The 20,113-nt window shown below is 36.2% G+C and overlaps 4 protein-coding genes across 5 annotated transcripts; 2 read left to right on the forward strand and 2 right to left on the reverse strand.

The window, feature by feature from the left end:
• Nucleotides 1-2,214: 2,214 nt before the first annotated feature.
• Nucleotides 2,215-5,686, reverse strand: LOC131346478 (small integral membrane protein 11-like). Its single transcript, XM_058379921.1, has 3 exons — nucleotides 5,339-5,686; nucleotides 4,064-4,260; nucleotides 2,215-2,421 (listed from the first exon to the last, which is right to left on the reverse strand). The coding sequence occupies exons 1-2, from the start codon at nucleotides 5,351-5,353 to the stop codon at nucleotides 4,072-4,074; spliced, it is 204 nt and encodes a 67-aa protein (XP_058235904.1). The 5' UTR covers nucleotides 5,354-5,686; the 3' UTR covers nucleotides 2,215-2,421; nucleotides 4,064-4,071.
• A 2,238-nt stretch (nucleotides 5,687-7,924) lies between these two features.
• LOC131346403 (uncharacterized) lies at nucleotides 7,925-9,704 on the forward strand. The gene is made up of 2 exons (XM_058379813.1): nucleotides 7,925-8,629; nucleotides 9,555-9,704. Exons 1-2 carry the CDS (start codon nucleotides 7,943-7,945, stop codon nucleotides 9,702-9,704), a joined length of 837 nt encoding a protein of 278 aa, XP_058235796.1. The 5' UTR covers nucleotides 7,925-7,942.
• Nucleotides 9,705-11,397: 1,693 nt separating this feature from the next.
• On the forward strand, nucleotides 11,398-13,847 carry LOC131346462 (chloride intracellular channel protein 4). Of its 2 annotated transcripts, none has more exons than XM_058379904.1 (6): nucleotides 11,398-11,693; nucleotides 12,271-12,380; nucleotides 12,504-12,629; nucleotides 12,730-12,836; nucleotides 12,939-13,120; nucleotides 13,328-13,847. In XM_058379904.1, exons 1-6 carry the CDS (start codon nucleotides 11,631-11,633, stop codon nucleotides 13,487-13,489), a joined length of 750 nt encoding a protein of 249 aa, XP_058235887.1. In that variant the 5' UTR covers nucleotides 11,398-11,630; the 3' UTR covers nucleotides 13,490-13,847. The 2 variants fall into 2 exon arrangements, with proteins under 2 accessions (XP_058235887.1, XP_058235888.1); XM_058379905.1 differs by having other exon boundaries at nucleotides 12,275-12,380.
• A 2,510-nt stretch (nucleotides 13,848-16,357) lies between these two features.
• urp2 (urotensin II-related peptide) lies at nucleotides 16,358-19,182 on the reverse strand. The gene is made up of 5 exons (XM_058379903.1): nucleotides 18,860-19,182; nucleotides 17,618-18,130; nucleotides 16,942-16,982; nucleotides 16,674-16,830; nucleotides 16,358-16,548 (listed from the first exon to the last, which is right to left on the reverse strand). The coding sequence occupies exons 1-5, from the start codon at nucleotides 19,020-19,022 to the stop codon at nucleotides 16,517-16,519; spliced, it is 906 nt and encodes a 301-aa protein (XP_058235886.1). The 5' UTR covers nucleotides 19,023-19,182; the 3' UTR covers nucleotides 16,358-16,516.
• Between the last annotated feature and the right edge of the window lie 931 nt (nucleotides 19,183-20,113).

The following is a 20,113-nucleotide window of genomic DNA, read 5'->3' on the forward strand; positions in this document are numbered from 1 at the left end:
TGAGACATTTACAGTGATTGTGTTTTAATGTGATTATTATGATTTAGAGTTTTTCACATCCAGATTATGACAATGAGCTTTAATATATTAACAACATATTAGACTATAATTCGATTTTTAGATTGGTTCATTTGATTCTTTGTCTTCATTTCATTTCATTTATTTTATATTGTATTTTATTGTCTCTGCATTTTTTAATTTCAGATTAAATAATCTGGCAACACTTTCTTTCCCCCTTTTTTTAAATAGTATTGATTGATGAAAGAAATCTATCCTCTGAGGCATGAACAACATGTGAATAATTTAATAAGTGAATAATTTTACTAATCCTCTCAGAAACTGAAGTTAAATATAAACATAAATCTTCACGTAACTTTCGAACCGTCAGCAGCTCTGAATACGGCCCTTGAAGAATAACGCCTTATTATGTGGTACATGTTTGACATGACTTGAGTGTTGCTTCATATCTGTTACAGAAAATGTGATCTGTTGTACTGTATTGTCTGTGGAGATTAGTCCAAATCACTGTCAGAGGATAAAGACAATAAAAAGATAAAATGCAGTACCATCGTCTCTGCTAAGTATTTGGTGTTTTTGAGTGAAGCCCCATCTATTAAATAAGCTTCAGGATTATATCATGAATGAACTGATCTCTGACACTGACTAAACTCATTCAGTAACCCAGTTAATATAACAGAAACATCTGATTTTTGCACACATGTAAATTATAAATCTAAATCTAAATATGTGGCCAAAATCCAAAGTGTATATTTTACTTAGTTAACAATTATTTTTGCAAGTGCCCACAAAACGATAAAAAACGTAACGTCTGCCGAGATAGAAGCTGTTTGGTCATGTTAATGTACAGTGGAGTTCTATGATAAATTAAAGTTTACTTTAACTGATTAGACTCGTACATGTGTGCAAATCAAAGCAAACTGACCAAAACAGGACCATGAGGTTGCTTCAGTACTGCACACAAGTTTCTATAATGATTTTTTTTAAAAGGGAAGAGAAAATATAAATAAATAAATACATAAATATTATTATTATTATTAATAATAATAATAGTAATAATAATGAGATGATGATGATGTGCTCATTATTTCTAGATATGGGGTAAATAGATTCCCTAGAGTTTCAGGGTTTCTCTCTGCCCCATGCTCGGGGGAACATTGTTTGCAAAATGTCTTGTTCTTGTGTTGGCTTTAAGACATAGGATTGCTGTGTTGTAAAATATTTTGCTAATAAGAGCATGTAGAAGTGTACTACGTAGAGGTGTATTAGAGCTTTACTTCATGCTTCAGATGCTGTTGCCAAGAGTTTTAGGTTAATTCTTGTTTTATTTTTAAACAGTATAATACGAGCAAAACGTTGTTAGATTTTATTTATTTAAGCTCTTTTGCATGAATCAAATAAGTAAAATTTACTTAAAAGAAAGGAACAGTAAGTGGATTTGCTTATTTTATTTCTTCAAACCAATTATATCAACTAAATTTTACTTAAAATTAAATTAAAGCTATTTTTCTTTTACTGCCAAATAAAGCCAAGTCACAGGTTGAAAGGTTGTACATTTTAACACATTTTAACATGTTTTTCTCATTTCCCACCACAGCTTCTCAATATGATGATGGGGAAATCTTTCAAAAAAGTAGCAGAACCATGTAGCCCAATGTCTCACTAGAACGTGGAGACATCTCCAACTGAAACACATCACCACCAGTCCGACTCCGAGCGCTCAGAGCTGCAGACAAGATTATAAATACACTGTTGTATAGGATGAAGCCTTAGCATAATTGTGACACTAATACGTAAATACAGAAAATCTAATACAGTACATTTGAGACAACAATGACGAGTATGTAAACTGAAAAAAAACAACTCCAGGGGATATAAATGTCAGAAACAATCACTATTCATTTAAAATAAAATTTAAGAAAGTTTATTTACACAGTTCTTACTTTTTACATATTTCTACTTTATTTATATTTTATTTTACTGTAACTGTAGATTTTATAGTTTATTCTTTCCTTTGGCATTTTACCTCCTTATTTCCTTTTCAAGGTCACAACAGTTGAGTAAGCATTTCACTGCATATCATTCTGTGTAGGATTGTGTATGTGACGAATAAAAAATCTGAATCTGAATTACTTACATGAACATTAACATCATTTCAGCAGAGCACTGATGCAAAAACATGATGTAAAACTCATCCAAAGGTAACCATTTTTTAATTTATTTTTCTTTTATTACTTACAAACAGGCTTCACAGAGTAATAAATAAGAGTGTAGTATAAAGAGGTTGATTGTAGCGACACTGACTAGCTCCAGGTAAACAAATGAAATGGCTCCACTTGTGGCCTCGTCATTAGATTTGCCAGTGGCTCCACTGCTTCTGAGTGAGGGTGAGGCCATACATTTCTGGGGAAGGAAAGGAAATAATAATGAAATACATGGGAAAAGTACAATAAACTTTAAAAACGCTAAGAGGTAGCTGCATGGGCTATGGACACACTTCCATATCGCTGCCCACATGAAGTATTTGAAGCTCATATGGCTAACTGTAATACACTTTCAACTATTGCATTATTTGTTTAACTTTAACCATTTATTTCTCTTTGGCTTTTATTGGCCTCTAAAATTGGTATTGGTACTCTAACTGGTACTTCAGTTACGGAATAACTAATCTCATATTAAAAAAATGAATAACTCAATAACCTTGTTAATTGTACTTTTCCAACATGTATTACATGGATCAATCAAGAAACTTGGTATAAGCTTTCTGAAAGGGGGAAACCACTTCTGTTCCCTACAAGTCCTCATGAGCCCACTGAAGAGATCCTGGAGCCCAAAAAGGCCCTTTGTACAAACCCATGCATGATGCTGAACCGAAACTGGGGTCTCTCTTTTTGCTAGTGATCACTGCAGGAAGAAGAGCTGTGTACTCTGACCTGGCTTGGATGGCTGGTCAGATAACAATGTAGTGGCAGACCCTGGGTTTCCGCACAAGGCCATATCACTCAATTTGTTAATAAATCTATGAAAATGCCATTCCATGAAAATGAACCTGCAGAGCATTTCTGTTTGCCTCATATGCACTCTACAATATTATTTCGACTGTACCGCAGAGCAGCCAGTTCTTAAACCAACTATCCATTTGTAATAAAGGAAAAGCAGAAGCTCACTGGGGGGCTGGACGTCATCACCATGGCCAATAGCTGGTCTGGATGCACAGCCGCTACACTGTGACGGACCACTCAAGCAGTAGTGCTTTTAAATGGACATTACTTGTAATTTAGCTCCATGAAGTCTATGCTGCTGCTGCAAACCTATGCCGCGTTTGCACCTAGTGATATTCAGGTGATTGACATACAACAGCATTTGTATGAAAAGCAATGCAAATATATCATTTTCAAATATTTTCTTCATTCTGAAGAAAAGCAATGCAAATATTTGCCAATTTAAAATAAAGGAGCTATGTATGCATCACATCATATATCTTGAGTTTTTGTCTCTATTCATTCATTGTCTATACCCACTTATTCCTAGGACTCCTAGGGTCACGGGGGTCTGCTGGAGCCTATCCCAGCGCACATAGGGCGAAAGGCAGGGGTACACTCTGGACAGGTCGCCAGTCCATCGCAGGGCCACACATAGACAAACAACCACACACACACTCACTCCTATGGGCAATTTAGAATTACCAGTCAACCTAATGTACATGTCTTTGGACTGTGGGAGGAAACCGGAGTACCCGGAGTAAACCCACGCAGGCACAGGGAGAACATGCAAACTCCACACATAAAGGCCCCAGTTCAACCCCGGGATTTGAACCCAGGACCTTCTTGCTGTGAGGCAACAGTGCTAACCACTAAGCCACCGTGCTGCCCTCTATTCAAGCAAAACCAAAAAGCATTTTCTTAACACTGATGACATTTAAGAAATCATGAATATTGTGACAACTATCTGGTTTAAACAGACAGCTCATGTGGTGAATATGTGCACAAATTAAAGTTAAACAGAAACACTGCTTCATTTGTTCATCCTGCGTCCTGTAGCATACCAAGATGTTCAGTCATCCTTCTTGTTGTCAATAAGTTCCTGTGTTTCCTGTGCAAGTTTTCTCTTCATCTCTAACTTCTGTTTCAGGGCTGCTTGTACTTTCTTCTGCTGATACAGTTTGGCTCCAGCAAAGGCAAGACATAAGAGAAGGGTCTTGGCTGCCAGAATGTACAACAGCAGAGGAACGTTGTCCAGAGCCTAAAACAAAAGGGTTTTTAAAAAAATGATGAGCAATTATAAACAGGACAGGGCATTGTACTATATCTTTACTATATTTTTTAGTAGACTCAAACTTATTTTTAATCAGTATGAACACAGGTCTGATGTAAAATTAGTCAAGACTGTTTGTTTTCATTGTGAGACCTTTGCTTGGACAACCTCACACAGTTCGATATCACCATTTACTCTGAAGATACAAACCTTTATGTGGAAAAACAAGTTCTATTTTTTACTTTTCTATGAATATATTGCTAATTGTAAGCTAGGTGAAAACATAAATACTTATGAAAAACTACAAATTTATAAAACCATGAGTGTCTACTTTCATATGAGATATTAACCACTGCTGTGGACAAGACAAAGAACTTCAATGCTGACCATGGACACAAGAAAACCGGTGGACATTCCATATTGGGGAGGAAAAACATCAATTAAAAACAAACTTTCAGAAATGTACTGTCTGTGATGATTGAAATTTACAATTATGAAATGTGAATTACATGTGAATAGCATACTATGAAAGCTCGTCTGGCATAAAACCAGATAAACATTTAAACTGGGAAGCGTCTGGAAATGTCCAAAACAGCTGAGGACTTTCTGGAAGGAGGAAGGGGGCGGGGTGATGAGGAAGGGGCGGGGCTAAAGATGGACGAGCAGCTGCTTTACTTTTTACACACTTACTTACTTATATCTAAATTAATACATCTCTAATAATGTTAAAAAACGTGTATACAGGTAATATTACAATATTACACTACATCAACGCTGTCATTATGATACAAATAAGATTCACGACGTTTAAATAAGGTATTATATTATATAGACACCTCATTTTTGCTCGACTAGATGAAGCTGAACATTAATCAGTAATTAACAAAGACATGATCATAACTTTTACACTCTGTATAACACAACACGCAGGTTATAGTCTCACAGATCTGTTTGTCCTCCATGAATAAGGAAATACAGGCTAGTGCTCTACATGTCTAACCACATTAATAAGTACCAGTTTTAAAGACTCTAAGTTTTAAAGACTAGGGGACATGCTGCTCCTTACCCGCCAGTTGATCATTTTCGTTTGTGTTTAGATCTTCAGAAAATCTCTAAAAAGTCCAGCTAGAGCAACCATACCTCATCTTTTGCTAAGTGGGTGCTGTTTTCACCCTTAAAACATTGGTTGTTACCGCATATAGCTCATGTCCCGCCCCTGAGGCTGAGATCCAATCAGAACATGTCTTTCCCTTGCGCGTGTGACCCTATCAGGAAATATCACGCCTTAATTCACGGTAATGCAACCTATTCATGGGCTGTGTCTCTACTCTACTCTTTATTCCTTATATAAACCCTCGTGAATCAGTTAATACAGGCTAATCAAAGAGACAACACAACGGCCTTCTGGTAATGTTCCCCACTGAGCAGCCATTTTCCCCTTTCCGGGTTGTAACGAAAACTGACGCTGTGAAAATTCGACGCGTGACTTTTGCGCATGCGCCATATTCGAACGCGAGCTCCTGAGTACACGCAATGTATTTTCACGAGCGACACGTGTTCGGTTAGGGAAGAAGCACTATATTCATTAGTAATTTTTCCTTACAGTAGATGATAGATCAAACTGAAAAGAGGATTACACTTCATTTTTTACAGATTTATTTGGCCGGCACTTAAAGCGAGTTTAAAAATAACGAAAACAATACTATATTTCTTAAATCAGTTGAGGTTAAAATTAAGCAAAAGTAATATGTAGTATTAACGATGTAAAAGCTTTGGAGTTTACAAATCGGAACTTGGGTTGTATTGTACATATTATGTAGCACAAATTTCAACAACATAACATGTAGATTAAAAGACAAGTATGGCCTGAAACAGAAGGTTTCAGAAAACTGGTTGAGAAACAGCCATGCTTTCCTAACATGGTGAGGTTACTGAAGAAAAAATCTTATACCATGGAATGACTGAGCAGTAACAAGAAACAAGGGGGGTTTACATCATCAGCAAGGTCTCTCACAGGCAGAAATGTTAATACAGACAGACAGATGTTTTGTCCAAGCTCTTTTGCAGAAGCACAAAGATATTGGGCAGAGGAGCGTAGACGCAGTGGCCGGCCAAGGAAACTGGTCTAATTTGGCCAAATTTATTTTGCAGCAAGACAAGCTAAAATGAAGAACAAAGAGTCTTGAAAGAGGTGCTATGGCCTCCACAGAGCGCTCATCTCATCATCACGGACTCATTGTGGGATTACATGAAGAGACAGAAGTAACTGAAACAGCTTACAGAACTGTGGTTAGTTTTCCAAGATGTTTGGAACAGCATATCTGTTCTTAAAAAGAAAAAAAAAAGATACTGTGTTAAAGGCAAAGTTTGCTAACCCCTAATAGTGATTAGATTTAAGTTTTCTCCTGTTTACACAGTTTGCATTCTCACTTTATTTATTTCATTTTGTCTTCCTGTTCCATTACTCACCTTAGAATTAGGAAATCTGCCACCAAATGTACCATGTTATAAGTTCCATGTACCATGTTATAAGATCTTTTAATCTCGCTCCCCAATGTTTAAAGACTTAGCAGAATTTTGTTCTTCAAAACAAAATTTTGAAGAACCTGTGCCAAATCACTGTAGTGATCAGCAGCTGAAAGAACAACAACGACATTATACAACATACATGACTTACATTTCTGTAAATACCTTGCAGGTATGCAGACAATACTGAGAATTTAGCAATTCAGTGATTGGCAACGGTAAGGGACAAGAATTTGGTATCTGAAATACTGAACAGAAAAAAAAGCAAATGATTCTTTGTTAATACACAAAGAGATTCCACCTAATACTTAATTGCCTCTCAAATTCTTATAAATATGCAAAATATTTTTTTCTCAGTAATATGTGATTTAAGTACAGATGGGTGACAAAGTAAAGGAAATCTGGTGGCTCTTATGCTTTGGGAGACAATTTGTCTGGTTTGGTTTGCTTTGCAGCAGCTTCTCCCATTAGAGTATATAGTCACTGTAAATAAATAAAGATATTCGTATTCATCACCATTTTTCTATATTGAAACATTTACATCCTGATGGAAGTGGTTTCTACCTGGATGTGTAAGTGAATGATTTTTTTTTTTTTTTTTTAAAAAGGTACATTAAATGTCATGGCCTTCACATCATCAAATCTCAACCAAACCAATTGTCTTATGGGGGATTTTGGAGGAACATCTTTGAAAGAATTGTGTTCAACCCTCCCGGTTAGATCCAGAGACTTGTAGAATCTATACAACGGTGCATTGAAGTTGTTTTGGTGACTCTTAGGTGACACTTAGATGTGATTTGCCAATGACTGAGATATTTCTAGGATTTGCAATTACAAAGATGATGCATAACATGTTTCCCAAGCCAGTAATGTGTAAGGTGTTCTGTGCTGTTCGGATATCCAGGTCAGTCAGGTCCCCTGTGCAGCAGATTTAGGATAATAGCCAAGTCACATGGGCAACAGGGATTAAAAATTCACCATAATCCTCTGGAGAGAAAGGGTGGAGATAAAGCAAGGAGTCAGAGCAAGCCATGTTACCGCTATAGATTGGAAAGGCAATCACTATAGTTAAAAAAGTGGAGCAATGTCCTCTCATTGATTATCAAACCATTCTCTTTTTATTATACCTCAGTTCAAAACTGGCATGGATCATTTCTCTCAGGATCCTAATGTCACGGTGATGCACACTGACTTGGACCATCTGGAGAGTGAGGAGGAAGATGGAGAAGTGATTGAACTAGCAGATGAAATGATTGAGGACATTGGCATGGGAGGTGAGGACAGAACAACTGGAAAGCAGACATTTGGCAACCAGTTTGCACCTGATTTACCACAGAAAGCAATACTGGCCCCAGTCATGCATGTTACACTGGGAGAAAGGGGCACAAAGTTTGTGGATAATGCTTGTGATGCAGAACCTAAAGAAATGGACATTCCAAACAAAGTTCTTGATAAAGAGAGAGAGAAGGAGCTGGAACAAGTGGGCTTCAGATTGTCTGAATTACAGGCTGTGCTGGAGCCATCTGTGGCAAGTGAACACCAGCCTTACACTGCACTACAAACTCAAAACATACCACAAAGCCCTGAACTGTTCTCAGTAGTTACCAGGGAACAAAAAGGACAACCATGTTCATCTACTCTAGAGCATCAATCTCACGTGGAAATGGCAGGACCTGTAGAAAAACAAGTTGATGAAAATTTAGCAATCCTGTGTAAAAACACAAAAACAAAAGTTTCAATAAAGATAGAGGATACGCCAAAGGAAGATTCTGAGGAGGAGGAACAGTGTGCAGAGGAAACAGCTGAGCAGGAAGCAGTGGCATCCTCTGAGGTAAGAATAATGGAGAGTCCATGTCAAGTGAAAAGAAAAACACTAAATTCTGTGTTCAATAATGATGCTACAATGGAGAATATTAGTTTAGGTTTAAACAGGCCAATGTACAGGTATATCTGATCTCAGTCACCTGTTACAGTAGAAGGATCTGTAACTGAAGACACAAAGCAACACGGTTTTCCTGCAAATGATAAGCTTGAGGAACCTGTTGTCTTGGACCAACATATGAAATGAAATGTGAAATTTTATGGATGTCTGCCAAGTATCTCAGAAAGCAATTCTACAGTAGAAATAGCAGAAAAGGAGGAGATCAGTCAAAAAAGAGCTAAGACCACAGTTGGGCAGCCAGATATTTGTTTAATGCAAAAGAGCCTACAGGAAATAACAAAGACCCACAGCAGGTGCATGACACAGTGCATGATGTTACAGGTTTGAAGTTAACTGAAAAAAGTCTGGACATGGAAAATGATCAATTCATTAAGAGCTAGGTGGGTCTACAGTAGAGAAAGTAAAAACAGAGGAGGTAAAATAGAAATGAAAATTTATAATGATGCAAATAATGAATTGGGGGAGGAGGATCCCCTAACGTCCTCCTTATTTATGAAAGGAACTGAGGATAAATATGGAGAAGCCAAAACCAATATAGAGAAGCCAAAAACTTATGAAGTGTGTAAGTTTTGCTTCTAAAGAAAGTTGCATAGAGTGGACATAGGGAACTGAGTATGGGGGTCACTGTAGCCAGAAGACAGGGAATGAGGGAGGATGTAAAGTAACAATATCTACGTGGCTGATTGGCAGAGAAACATCAGGCACTGGCAGCTGTTACAGAAATGTAAACATGGAATATAAAAGAGAAATTATTACCAGGGTCAAATGTCAAGAAATCATAATTCTAGATCTTCCTGTTTCTGTACCATATAAGAAGGTGGTTCACCTGAAGCAGATGCCCCCAGGTGTGATGCAGGAAGAGGAAGTGAAGCCTTCAAAGAGATGTCCAAAAGTTCACAGTCCTGATTCTACAGACTGGGAGATCTTCCTCTATGTAAAGGTACCCACACATGTCAATAAGTAAATAAGAAAAAATAAGAAAAAATGGAAAATAAATATTAGGGTGTTATACAAATTTTGACCAGCATTTTTTTCTTTACTATGAATCCTTCAAGAAAGCTGAGAGTTATCATTTAGAATGTTTTCGACCAATTTCGACCACAACAGTAAGATCAGTGATAGCACAGACTCCCACAGAATTCTGGTTGGCCATAACATGGGTTCCTCTAGTGAAGCCAGCAAGTCAGAGAATTATCCCCATTCCCAATGTGTCCATTTCTACAATTCATTGCAACATTTATGTAGTGAGGTGGATTTTCTGAAAAGTAAGCAGAAAGAATTTAGCTGCCTACTTTAGTTGAATTTGGTGTGAATTTTAATGATTTATGTCCTAATTTTCTTTCATATGTTTCTGGTGCTTAAATGGCAAAAATGGCAATGATTGTTTCACTTCATATTACAGACATCAGAAAGACATATTATTCTGTAGCACATTCTGTAGCAAAGCCTGAAGGCATTGTAGAATATCAATGGGCTGGAAGTGATCTTTTGACCAATTGGTGTACAGATAATAATATAATAATATCAATAATAAGACTTTTAAAAAATCATCAGCTGCTGCACTGTTTTGATAGGAGAGTTAGGAGAGTCTACACAATGACACTCTATTCCACTCACTGTTATATGAGCAAACATTAATAAAACACCTTACACTGTTCAGCTGTTTACCAAGTAGACATGACAGAGTTATGAAAGTGCACAGAACTGCACAAAAAAGAAAAAAATCTTTATTTTAAAAGAAAAAACAGTTTACAAGAACCTGTCCTGCAGAGTGAGAGACAAGTATGGTAAAATGGACAGAGGTCATTTGTGAGAGGGAAGATAAGTAAGAGCAGAGAGAGAGAGAGAGAGTGAGATGTAAAAGAGTGTGAGAGAGGAGAGAGAGTGTGGGGGAGTGAGAAAATAAAGAAAGAGATTGAGATTGTGTGAAAGAACGAGTGTGTGTGTGTGTGAGAGAGAGAGAGAGAGAGATTAATTTACAAAAAACAAAAAAATCTCTATTTTAAGTATTCATGTATTAATAGCTTTATGTGGAAGGTATTACTCACAGTTACAGTTAATGGAACTAAATGATACCGAGTGTGTGTCTAGGTTCAAATGGAAGGTGCATTGTGTGTAAGAAAAGAAAATCTCTTATCAAACCGTACACAATGTCTGTAAATGTCTAGAAAACCCCTAAAAACCTCCATATTCCTATTACACCATAAATACATTGCATTAGCTTTAAATTCCCAGTGAATCTACACAGCAGTAGTATAGTAAAGTTATAACTTATACTGCTCTAAAGGTATTTTACAAATATTTTACAGCTTCACCAGAAGAAAAACACCTGCAGATAATACATGACTGAACCTAGATCATTTGTTTACACATGTACATTCTGAAGTGAAACTGAATTCTTGCTCCAGATACAGTAGATGGATTTCATGTCCCTAACATTTAAAATGAAGGAAGATCTTAGAAAACACATGTTTGAAATTTGTTTATTCATTTGACACTTGGATTTTCTGTGCCTGTCAATTTCAGAACAAAGAGCTACACAAAGCAGCTGGAAAAAATTCATAAGACTGGCTCTGATAAACAGACCGTTTATTGATGCTGTGTTCTCCAACAAAGAACAAGTGTTTTATCAGGAACTCTAGCAGTCTCATACTGGCATTTAATCCACCCTGGACTCTTCCAGAGCATTAGCTTTTGAGAACATGCAGTCATTTCACTACATTTCTAAATAATAATAATAATAATGTATATTTTGGGATTAAGATCTAAAACTGCATAGTGCCAATATTTAAGAGTTAATCTAAAATTTCAGATCTATAATGTAGAGGTCAGAAGTGAGATATGAGCTGCTTTACTCTGCTGCTTTTCTAAACTTTTTTTGAATACAAAAATGGCTTGGTTTGATATAGCAGCCAAAAAGTTTGGATTCCCCAGTATTGAGCTGTTTGTGAAGGTAAGAAATTCCTCAAATTAAATTTTGTATAGTTCATAATATATAGACAAATGATATATATTTTATCCATATTAAAAGATGGTGACGACGATAAAATCTAAAGAATTTTCATTTATTTTCTTCTGATTGTCTCACACCACAATTAGACACATGCTGATATTACTATTTTAAAAGAAACTTAATTAGTTTTGTTTGCTGCTACAGAACATTTTAGAGGTAGACCTGTGTGTGTGTGTGTGGTTGGGGGGGGGGCAATTGGATCTAAACTATATGGCTAAGCTTTGGGGTGAACTGAAACATCAACTTACATCTCACCATTGCCATTGTGGCTGAATGAACAAATCCACACTCTAAACTCTAAAGGAAATTCTTCCCAGAAGAGAAGAGGTTATTAATCTGGAAATGAAATGGAATCATGAAATCTCATTAACCTAAATCTCAGCATTACTCAGATATCATTATCACAGAGGAGTGATTTCTTTCTTTCTTTCTTTCTTTCTTTCTTTCTTTCTTTCTTTCTTTCTTTCTTTCTTTCTTTCTTTCTTTCTTTCTTTCTTTCTTTCTTTCTTTCTTTCAGGCAGGAATTGATGGGGAAAGCATTGGAAACTGTCCATTTTCTCAGAGACTCTTCATGATCCTTTGGCTAAAGGGAGTCATCTTTAATGTAACAACTGTGGACCTCAAGAAGTAGAAACTCATTTTATATCATTTCTGTATAGTTATACGAGAATATGAGGAGATTTAATGCTAAGTAATGAAATACTTTCATAAGAGCTGTATCATGATCTTGTTATTTTTGTAATCTTATAGGAAACCAGCTGATTTGCAAAACCTTGCACCGGGAACGAATCCACCTTTTATTACCTTTAATGGTGAAGTGTTGGTGGACGTGAACAAGATCGAGGAATTTCTTGAGGAAAAGCTCACACCACCACGGTACAGGACCAGTTATTAATCTGTTCAACCACAAGAGTTTAGAGTGAATTGGTGTTCATGTTTTTTGTTTGTTATTTACCGTATATCAATGATTCTAAAGGTATCCAAAGTTGGCTGTTAAACACCTGGAGTCGAACTTTGCAGGAATAGATGTATTTGCCAAGTTTTCTGCCTATATCAAGAACTCTCATAAATATGCAAATGATGGTAAATAATTCCAACAATAATTCTTCTTCTTCTTCATCTTCTTCTTCTTCTTCTTCTTCTTCTTCTTCTTCTTATTATTATTATTATGTTTTTCATCTGTAGGCTTGGAGAAAGCTCTGCTGAAATCCCTGAAGAAACTGGATGATTATTTGCAGTCTCCATTGCCAGAGGAGGTTAATGCCAGCAACCCTGATGACCCAGGACCATCAACACGCAATTTCCTGGATGGATCAGACCTAACTCTTGCTGACTGCAACCTGCTCCCCAAACTACACATCATCAGGGTATTGTGTCTTATTTGCTGTCTGTAATATCTATAATATGTACCTATAACATGTCGGTCCATACAGATAAGAGCCTTGCATCAACTTTTAACCTTTAGCTCATTCATTTTAACCCTAATTGTTGACTGACTAGCTGAGGCCTCATTTAAGATGTTATAGTAGAGTTATGATGGCACACACTGATTGTATTGTTATTTCTTGGCTCAGGTTGTTGCAAAGAAGTATAGAAATTTTGAGATTCCAGCCGACATGAAAGGGATTTGGCGATACCTGAACTCTGCCTACCAGAGAGAAGAGTTTACCAGCACCTGTCCTGCAGAGCGAGAGATTGAGTTTGCCTATTTGGATGTTGTCAAAAAGCTAATATAAGTATGGTGCATGGTGAAAATAGACTGAAATGTGTGAGGGAAAGGAAAAGTGAATTAAGTATTATCTCAGCCAGAATCACTGACATGGTGCATAAAACATAAATAAATCTCTCTCATCTGTGCTACCACTAACTAGTTTTACAATGAAATCACTCTCTCTTAGTTCCTGATTTATATTCTTCAGATTTAGGAAGAAAAAGCTCAAACACAGAGTTACTAATTAATATGACCATAAAATCCTGCAGTTTGAAACATGGTGCCATGTAGACAAAGAAACTCAGAGTAACTGAGTTCCTCGGAGCCAAACCAAACTCATGTAAACCTCACAGTAAAACAAATAAGTGATATATATATATATACTGCATAACTGCAACTAAACCAAACATAATGCAGATAAAAACAGATAAAAATCACAAACAGAGATATGAGATTCAGACAGCTAGCTAACCAAAAACATAAACTACCACAAACCATTGAACTCAGACAAAATACTGTGAAACACCTGAAAACTGTAAACAGATGATTTAACAATAGAGCTACTGTCAGATATTTGTGGAAATCAAAGAATCCTTTAATCAAAATTAGTTCTGGGGGAAATGGACCAATATAAAAAAAAAAAAAAAAACTCAGGACACATCCATAAAATCTCCCCATTTAAAATCTCCCCAGATAATCTTACAAAAAATAAACTAATAATAAACTAGAAATAGTCCTAAAGCAATAATCAGATCCCAACTGACTAGCAAATTACTCACTCAAGATGCTGAAAGAGATTAAAGCCGGTGGCCCTGACAGCATCAGCACAGAAATTCTAAAATACAGCACAGAAATGCTATCTTATTAAATCTGTTCATCCTGGATCTCCAAGCTGGTGATTATCTGGAACTGGGGCTTAAATCCCTGATTTATGAGACTGGAGATAAATTAGACCCAAAAAAAAAGTGCCCGGTCAGCTGTGTGAGCAGTAATTTGGGGAACTGATCATATTTACACTCTGTACATCCTGATCAATCAGCACTCTCACAAAAAAAAGAAAAGCAGAAATATTTGTATGTTTTATAGACTTTAAAATAAAAAATCATTTGTCTCTGTTTGGTACAGAGGATTATTTTATCAGGTTTTTAAAAGTGGTGTAAGGGGTAATGGTATGTAACATTATCTAGTCTATCAATCTGAACAAAAGGACAAAATAGTTCATTTAAGGGCATGGGGTGTGACAGAGCTGCAGCATCCAACTCAATATTTATATAAATGAGTTAGCGGTGTTACTGGAATACTCTGCAGCTGCTGGGCTTAAGGTCCAATTTCTGCTCTACACTTATAACCTGGACCTGCTGGAGCAGTATTGTCAGACCTGGTCCCTGTTCAAAAACAAGAGCAGATCTCAGGAAAAACAGAGACCTGTTCACTCCAGGAAACCCCGCCCTAGGGCATGTATTACATTACGACTACCTGAGACTGAAAATCTGGAGGCTTTGATCAGGGAGTGATAGTGCAAGCATAAGAAGCACAGTGAGCTGAGTGAGCCCAGTCTCAACACTGTTTCCACTGTGAAAAATATCAACACAATAGAAACACCTGAAAAAATTCACCCACAAAAGTTCTACAAATTAACAGAAGAGAAATTAAAACTAGTAGGAGTAGGACTTGAAGTGTGTCTCAGAACCGAACCTGATGTACAGTGAGACACCGAGTGACCTGCACACACCCTGAATACACACAATACACGTTCTTATACGTCTCTGTCAGGGTTTTGATGTTGTTATTGTCTGAGAGTGTGAGAGACTGAGTGAAAGACAGGAAGAGTGTGAGAATGGAGAGACAGTGAGAGAGGATGTGAGGGAGATTAATCTATAAGCAGTTTAAGCATTTATCCTATGGGCTTGATATGTGTCCATTATCCATTAGTTTTGTGCAAGATTTTCCATTAGAAGCTAGAACTTATCATTTTGTTTGATTGCTAAATTCTGACAGATATTTTATCAGATATATTTACAAAAATGACTGTAATTAATATAAATATGTAATATTTTAAAATAAATAGAAGAAATGACATACTTCCTGTATTAAAGCATATTAATTTATTGTTCTATATTGTCTATTAAAAAGATTAAAAAGTTATTACTGTTTATTACTTATTGTTTTTATGTTTATTAATTAGCTGTACTTTATTTATATTCATATCAGCTATCGAAGTAATTCTGTTTCAGTAATGCAGGAAAATGTGTCATGATTTGAAATTGAAATAATCAGAAACTGAAGGAAGTGTTGAAGATTTTTGTTACGTTAACACTCTCCTACATTCCTAACACGAGTGTACAAGCTTAGTTTGTGATTTATTTCTTCTTACAGTCACATTTGTTTCTGACATGTAAAAAAAAGGGGTTTTTAAAAGGTTTGGGAGAAAGGACAAAGAGAAGAAAGGCTCTCCGATGTGTTGGGTCTGATCTCTCATCACTCTTCCACTCACTGACTTGGACAGGCTTGTTAATTGGTTGTCATGGTAACAGTGCTAGAAGGCCTCAGAACAATCAAAAAACATTTAAAGCCATAATATCAACAGCTTGGGTTTATTGGTTACTAAATATACTTTGTTACCAGAGAGACACTCACCTAGAGAATTTTGGCTGGAGCTTGAGCAAACATTTAGATAATGTGAAAGGGCTGAAGGGGAAGAAAAGCAGTCCCACTGACGCCATTCGTACCTGAGCTCTTTGAACTTTTGTCTTTCTAAATTCCCTTAATATTTCACAATGATCACCAAGCACGGGAGGTACAAAAATAAATTTCTGTTTATTAATAGGACCTATTCGGCATGCTTGAAAAATTTTATTTATGTCGTACAGCATTCACTTGTAGAATGGGGGTTAACAGGCTTTCGTGCAGTGAGGCTACACACGTCATACGAGGTCACTGGGGTAAGTCATGTTAAGTATGTTGTTGAAGTCTCAATTAGAAGTCGCCTAAGTTTTGCTTGCTGATGAGCATGGGGTCATGCTAGAATGTGATATGGAAGTGTGAGAAATTTTTAATTCTGGGAGCAGTATTTCCAGAAGCAAACTGTAAAAAAAAAAAAAAAAAAGTTGTTAATAAAAGTTACCTTTTGTATAGTGTGTATTATTACTGCAACAGAAAATGCACTGTGTATGTGAGCTACTTGATTTTACTCTTCATTATCAGCTCACCTCTCTTGTTAGTTTTCTTGGGAGTTGACGGGAAAGACTTCTTGAATGCCTTTCCATTCAGGAGTTTGGGATCCACTTGGTCAGTACTAGCCCTTGCTGAAGCACCTTTGCTGACCACAGATGACACTGTAGTTGATTTCATGTTACCCTCTGGGATCTACATTGATAGCAAAAGAAGCCAAATTCACTCATTAGCAACACTGGAAAAAAATCCAAACAGAACTGTTTTTAAAAAAAATAATGTTATAGTCAACAGTTATAAACCTACCATTTTATTCTTTTTTCCTGGATTGCGACTGTTGCTATTACCTTGAAACAGATAAAAACATAATGTTTTATACATTGTGAATACCAGGGGTTCCAGTTAAACTCCTAATTTACTCTTCAGTTACTCACCCTAAAGCCTACTGTTCTGTGATAATACAGTGAAACTACCTAGAGCCATGTTCTTCTGAAAGTGAGGAAATATTCACCATATTGTAAGAAATCATGGATTCGAGTGTGTGACTTTGGTACTGTTAGTATCAATGTGAAAACACTTTCTTCTGCTGTACTACTTCTAAAAAAAGATTTAATCATTTATCTTTAATTAGCTCAATATAAATTATTCTAATTATAATATTATATAGTTGTGTAGGTTATTAATTATATTATTATTATATTATATTAATATAAATTATTATAATTATATTCTCACATAAAAGATCCTCAGTAAAGTGAGTTAAGGAAAAGCACTTTTTTTCCTGAGAATTTAAGGGGTTACATTACTGGAAATAATCATAACATTACAACTTTAATGTGAATGTTAATTTTAATGTTAATTTATTATCAGAACATTGTTCTTATAGTATTATTTTTAACTTAGAATAAGTAAAAATGTTGAATCAGCAATAGTTTCCTGCAAGAAATGAGCAACTGATATATAAGCATCTCCTTTTACTTACCTCTGGTTATGATGGTGAGGCGGCTGTTTAGTGTATGGTTGAGTGACTTATGAAGCTCCTCAAGAGCACTCAGCATATGCAGCATCTTCTGTCGTCTTTCTGCTGTCCTGCTGGCTGAATTTATCTTTGCACTCTTGCTTTGTTTATTTGAATTAACAATTGCTGATATTAGCTTCAGTGGTTTGCGAACACTGCTGTCTTCCATTGCAGCATGATCCTCTATTTCAGGGTCATCCGTTACAGAGCCTAGGTTAAGCTGATTTTCCAAACTGTTAGTTGCTGCTGCTATGTTTTTCAGTCCATCAGAGTCAACTGGAACTGAAGCAGGATTCAGTGTTTGGCTTTGACTGTTAGTTGCTGCCAGTGTTTTGTCCAGAAAATGTGGACTGCTTATGGCTTTGTCTAAACTACCTGAAGGTCTTACAGGGACTGTCATTTCCTGTCCATCAAAATACGTAGTCATATCGTGGATCTCTGGGCCACTCGTCCAAGGATCTGTTGGTTTCTTTTCACCTTTTGGTTAAAATGGGATATTAAACATGTGAGTATGTCTGATCTCAGTGGCATTATTTCACTATACATCACTATATTTACTGTATTCTGTTCCAACATATTCTCTTTTTATATTTTCAATATTATTTATAATCTACTAGTTTGAGTTGCTGGTGCACATACAGTTAAATATCAAATGACATCTACAAAGTTGTAAACAAAAAAAATGGTCCCTAGAACTGTATGACATGATGCTGTCACATGCAAGCTTGTGATCAAGACTGCAGAAATGTAAATATCTGTTTTTACTGAAAATAATTTTAGTAACTTTTTTAATTATTGAAATTAATGTTTTGATTCTACAGTAAAGAGAATCACTTTAAGAAATATTCTGATTCTACCATTATTATTATTATTATTATTATTATTATTATTATTATTATTATTATTATTATTATTATTATTATTAATGAATCATACATTACTTCCATTCAATCTATTTTATAATACATCACAATTATTCATCAAATTACAATGAACAATCTACTTTCTACACCTACATTTGCAGAAGTATTAACGAAGAGAATAGGCTCACTGGCTGATTAAAGCTGGTCAACATCAGACATAAAGCTTGTTTGATTTTATTCACAATATCAGCTGATGAAATACTGTATATGCTTATAATTCAAATCTCTTACGTACAACAGAAAAACTTGAGATTTTTTACAAGAGTAAATTATTTGACTTTACCTTTTAGTGATGTCTTTTGAAGGTCTGGAACTTCTGAGGTTACTGGTGCTGCATCCATAGCTGGAGCTAAAATCAACAGTGCTACTACTGACAATAACTTCCACATGAATCCTTTCTGCATCTTGGCTTTGTCTGGGACACTATACAATTGCAGAGCTAGCATTTCAGGCTTTTACAAGCAAAAATAACCGTCCACTTTAATTAAACCTTGTTTTTAATAGATGATATAGATCATCTCTCAGTCCAATACACACACTTGTTACTCTAATGCGCCCCTACAATGAGAAGGCTTGTCGAGTGTGTGATGTTTATCACGCGCTGTTGCTGCTCTTTCTCTTCCATCATGCAGGTGCTGCTACGCCTTTTAAACCTAGTAAGGTTTGGGTGTGGCATAGAGACCTGCCTTGGCAATGGCCAATCTGAAAAAATCCTCCTCCTTATCATGGATTGGCGTCTTTGTGACATTTAGGACTGTGTTTGGTGTTGGGGCCTTCCATTGTAAATAAGGCAGCAGGCAATGGGCCCTTCTGCGTCAGAGTCTCTTTCTCCTTTGGCCCCTGTGCAAACACATTAGGAAATGCCCTATCACTGCTTATACAGCAGGTCTCCTGGCCACTGTTCTCCTCCAGATAGACAATGGGAAATGTCAAATCTAAAGATTATTTAATCATACATCTAGACGAATACCTGAATAAATCCAGAACACATGTATATGTGAATGCATGCTATATGCAGACAAATCTAAATAAAAATGATTGTATAAGCTTGTGTATGTAGGGTTATTTAAAAATGATTTTTATTTTTAGGGACAGTGGGTTGATATAATAGCCAAACTGTACGAATTTAATCAAAAAAGTGTTTCCGTTGTCTAAAATTGTTAGATTTGGATGAGAAAGTTATTCCAGTTTTTTTAATTTTTTTATGTTGAGGTTAATGGTAGCAGAAATTCCAGTCTCTATTTGTCTGGTTCTCTGATGTCAGGAGAGAGGGATGCGGAATCTGAGCTAAGCAGACGACAGAGGAGACAGAATCACAGCACTGGATGAATGGAGGTTTAGAAAGCCAGTTGCTGGGAAGGCGCCACTTAACCTACAAGTATTTAGTAATTCATTACCCATGTATATTTGAATACTGACTCATTCTTTGACATGTGTGTATCTGTTTGCATGTTTTTGTGCCAATACTTACATGGGTTTTGTCTAACTGATTCTCGCTCTTTATTAAAATTCCTTGGTCCTATATTTAGATCAGTGG

The sequence above is a fragment of the Hemibagrus wyckioides genome, linkage group LG26 (assembly GCF_019097595.1).
Source record: "Hemibagrus wyckioides isolate EC202008001 linkage group LG26, SWU_Hwy_1.0, whole genome shotgun sequence".
NCBI lineage: Eukaryota > Metazoa > Chordata > Actinopteri > Siluriformes > Bagridae > Hemibagrus > Hemibagrus wyckioides.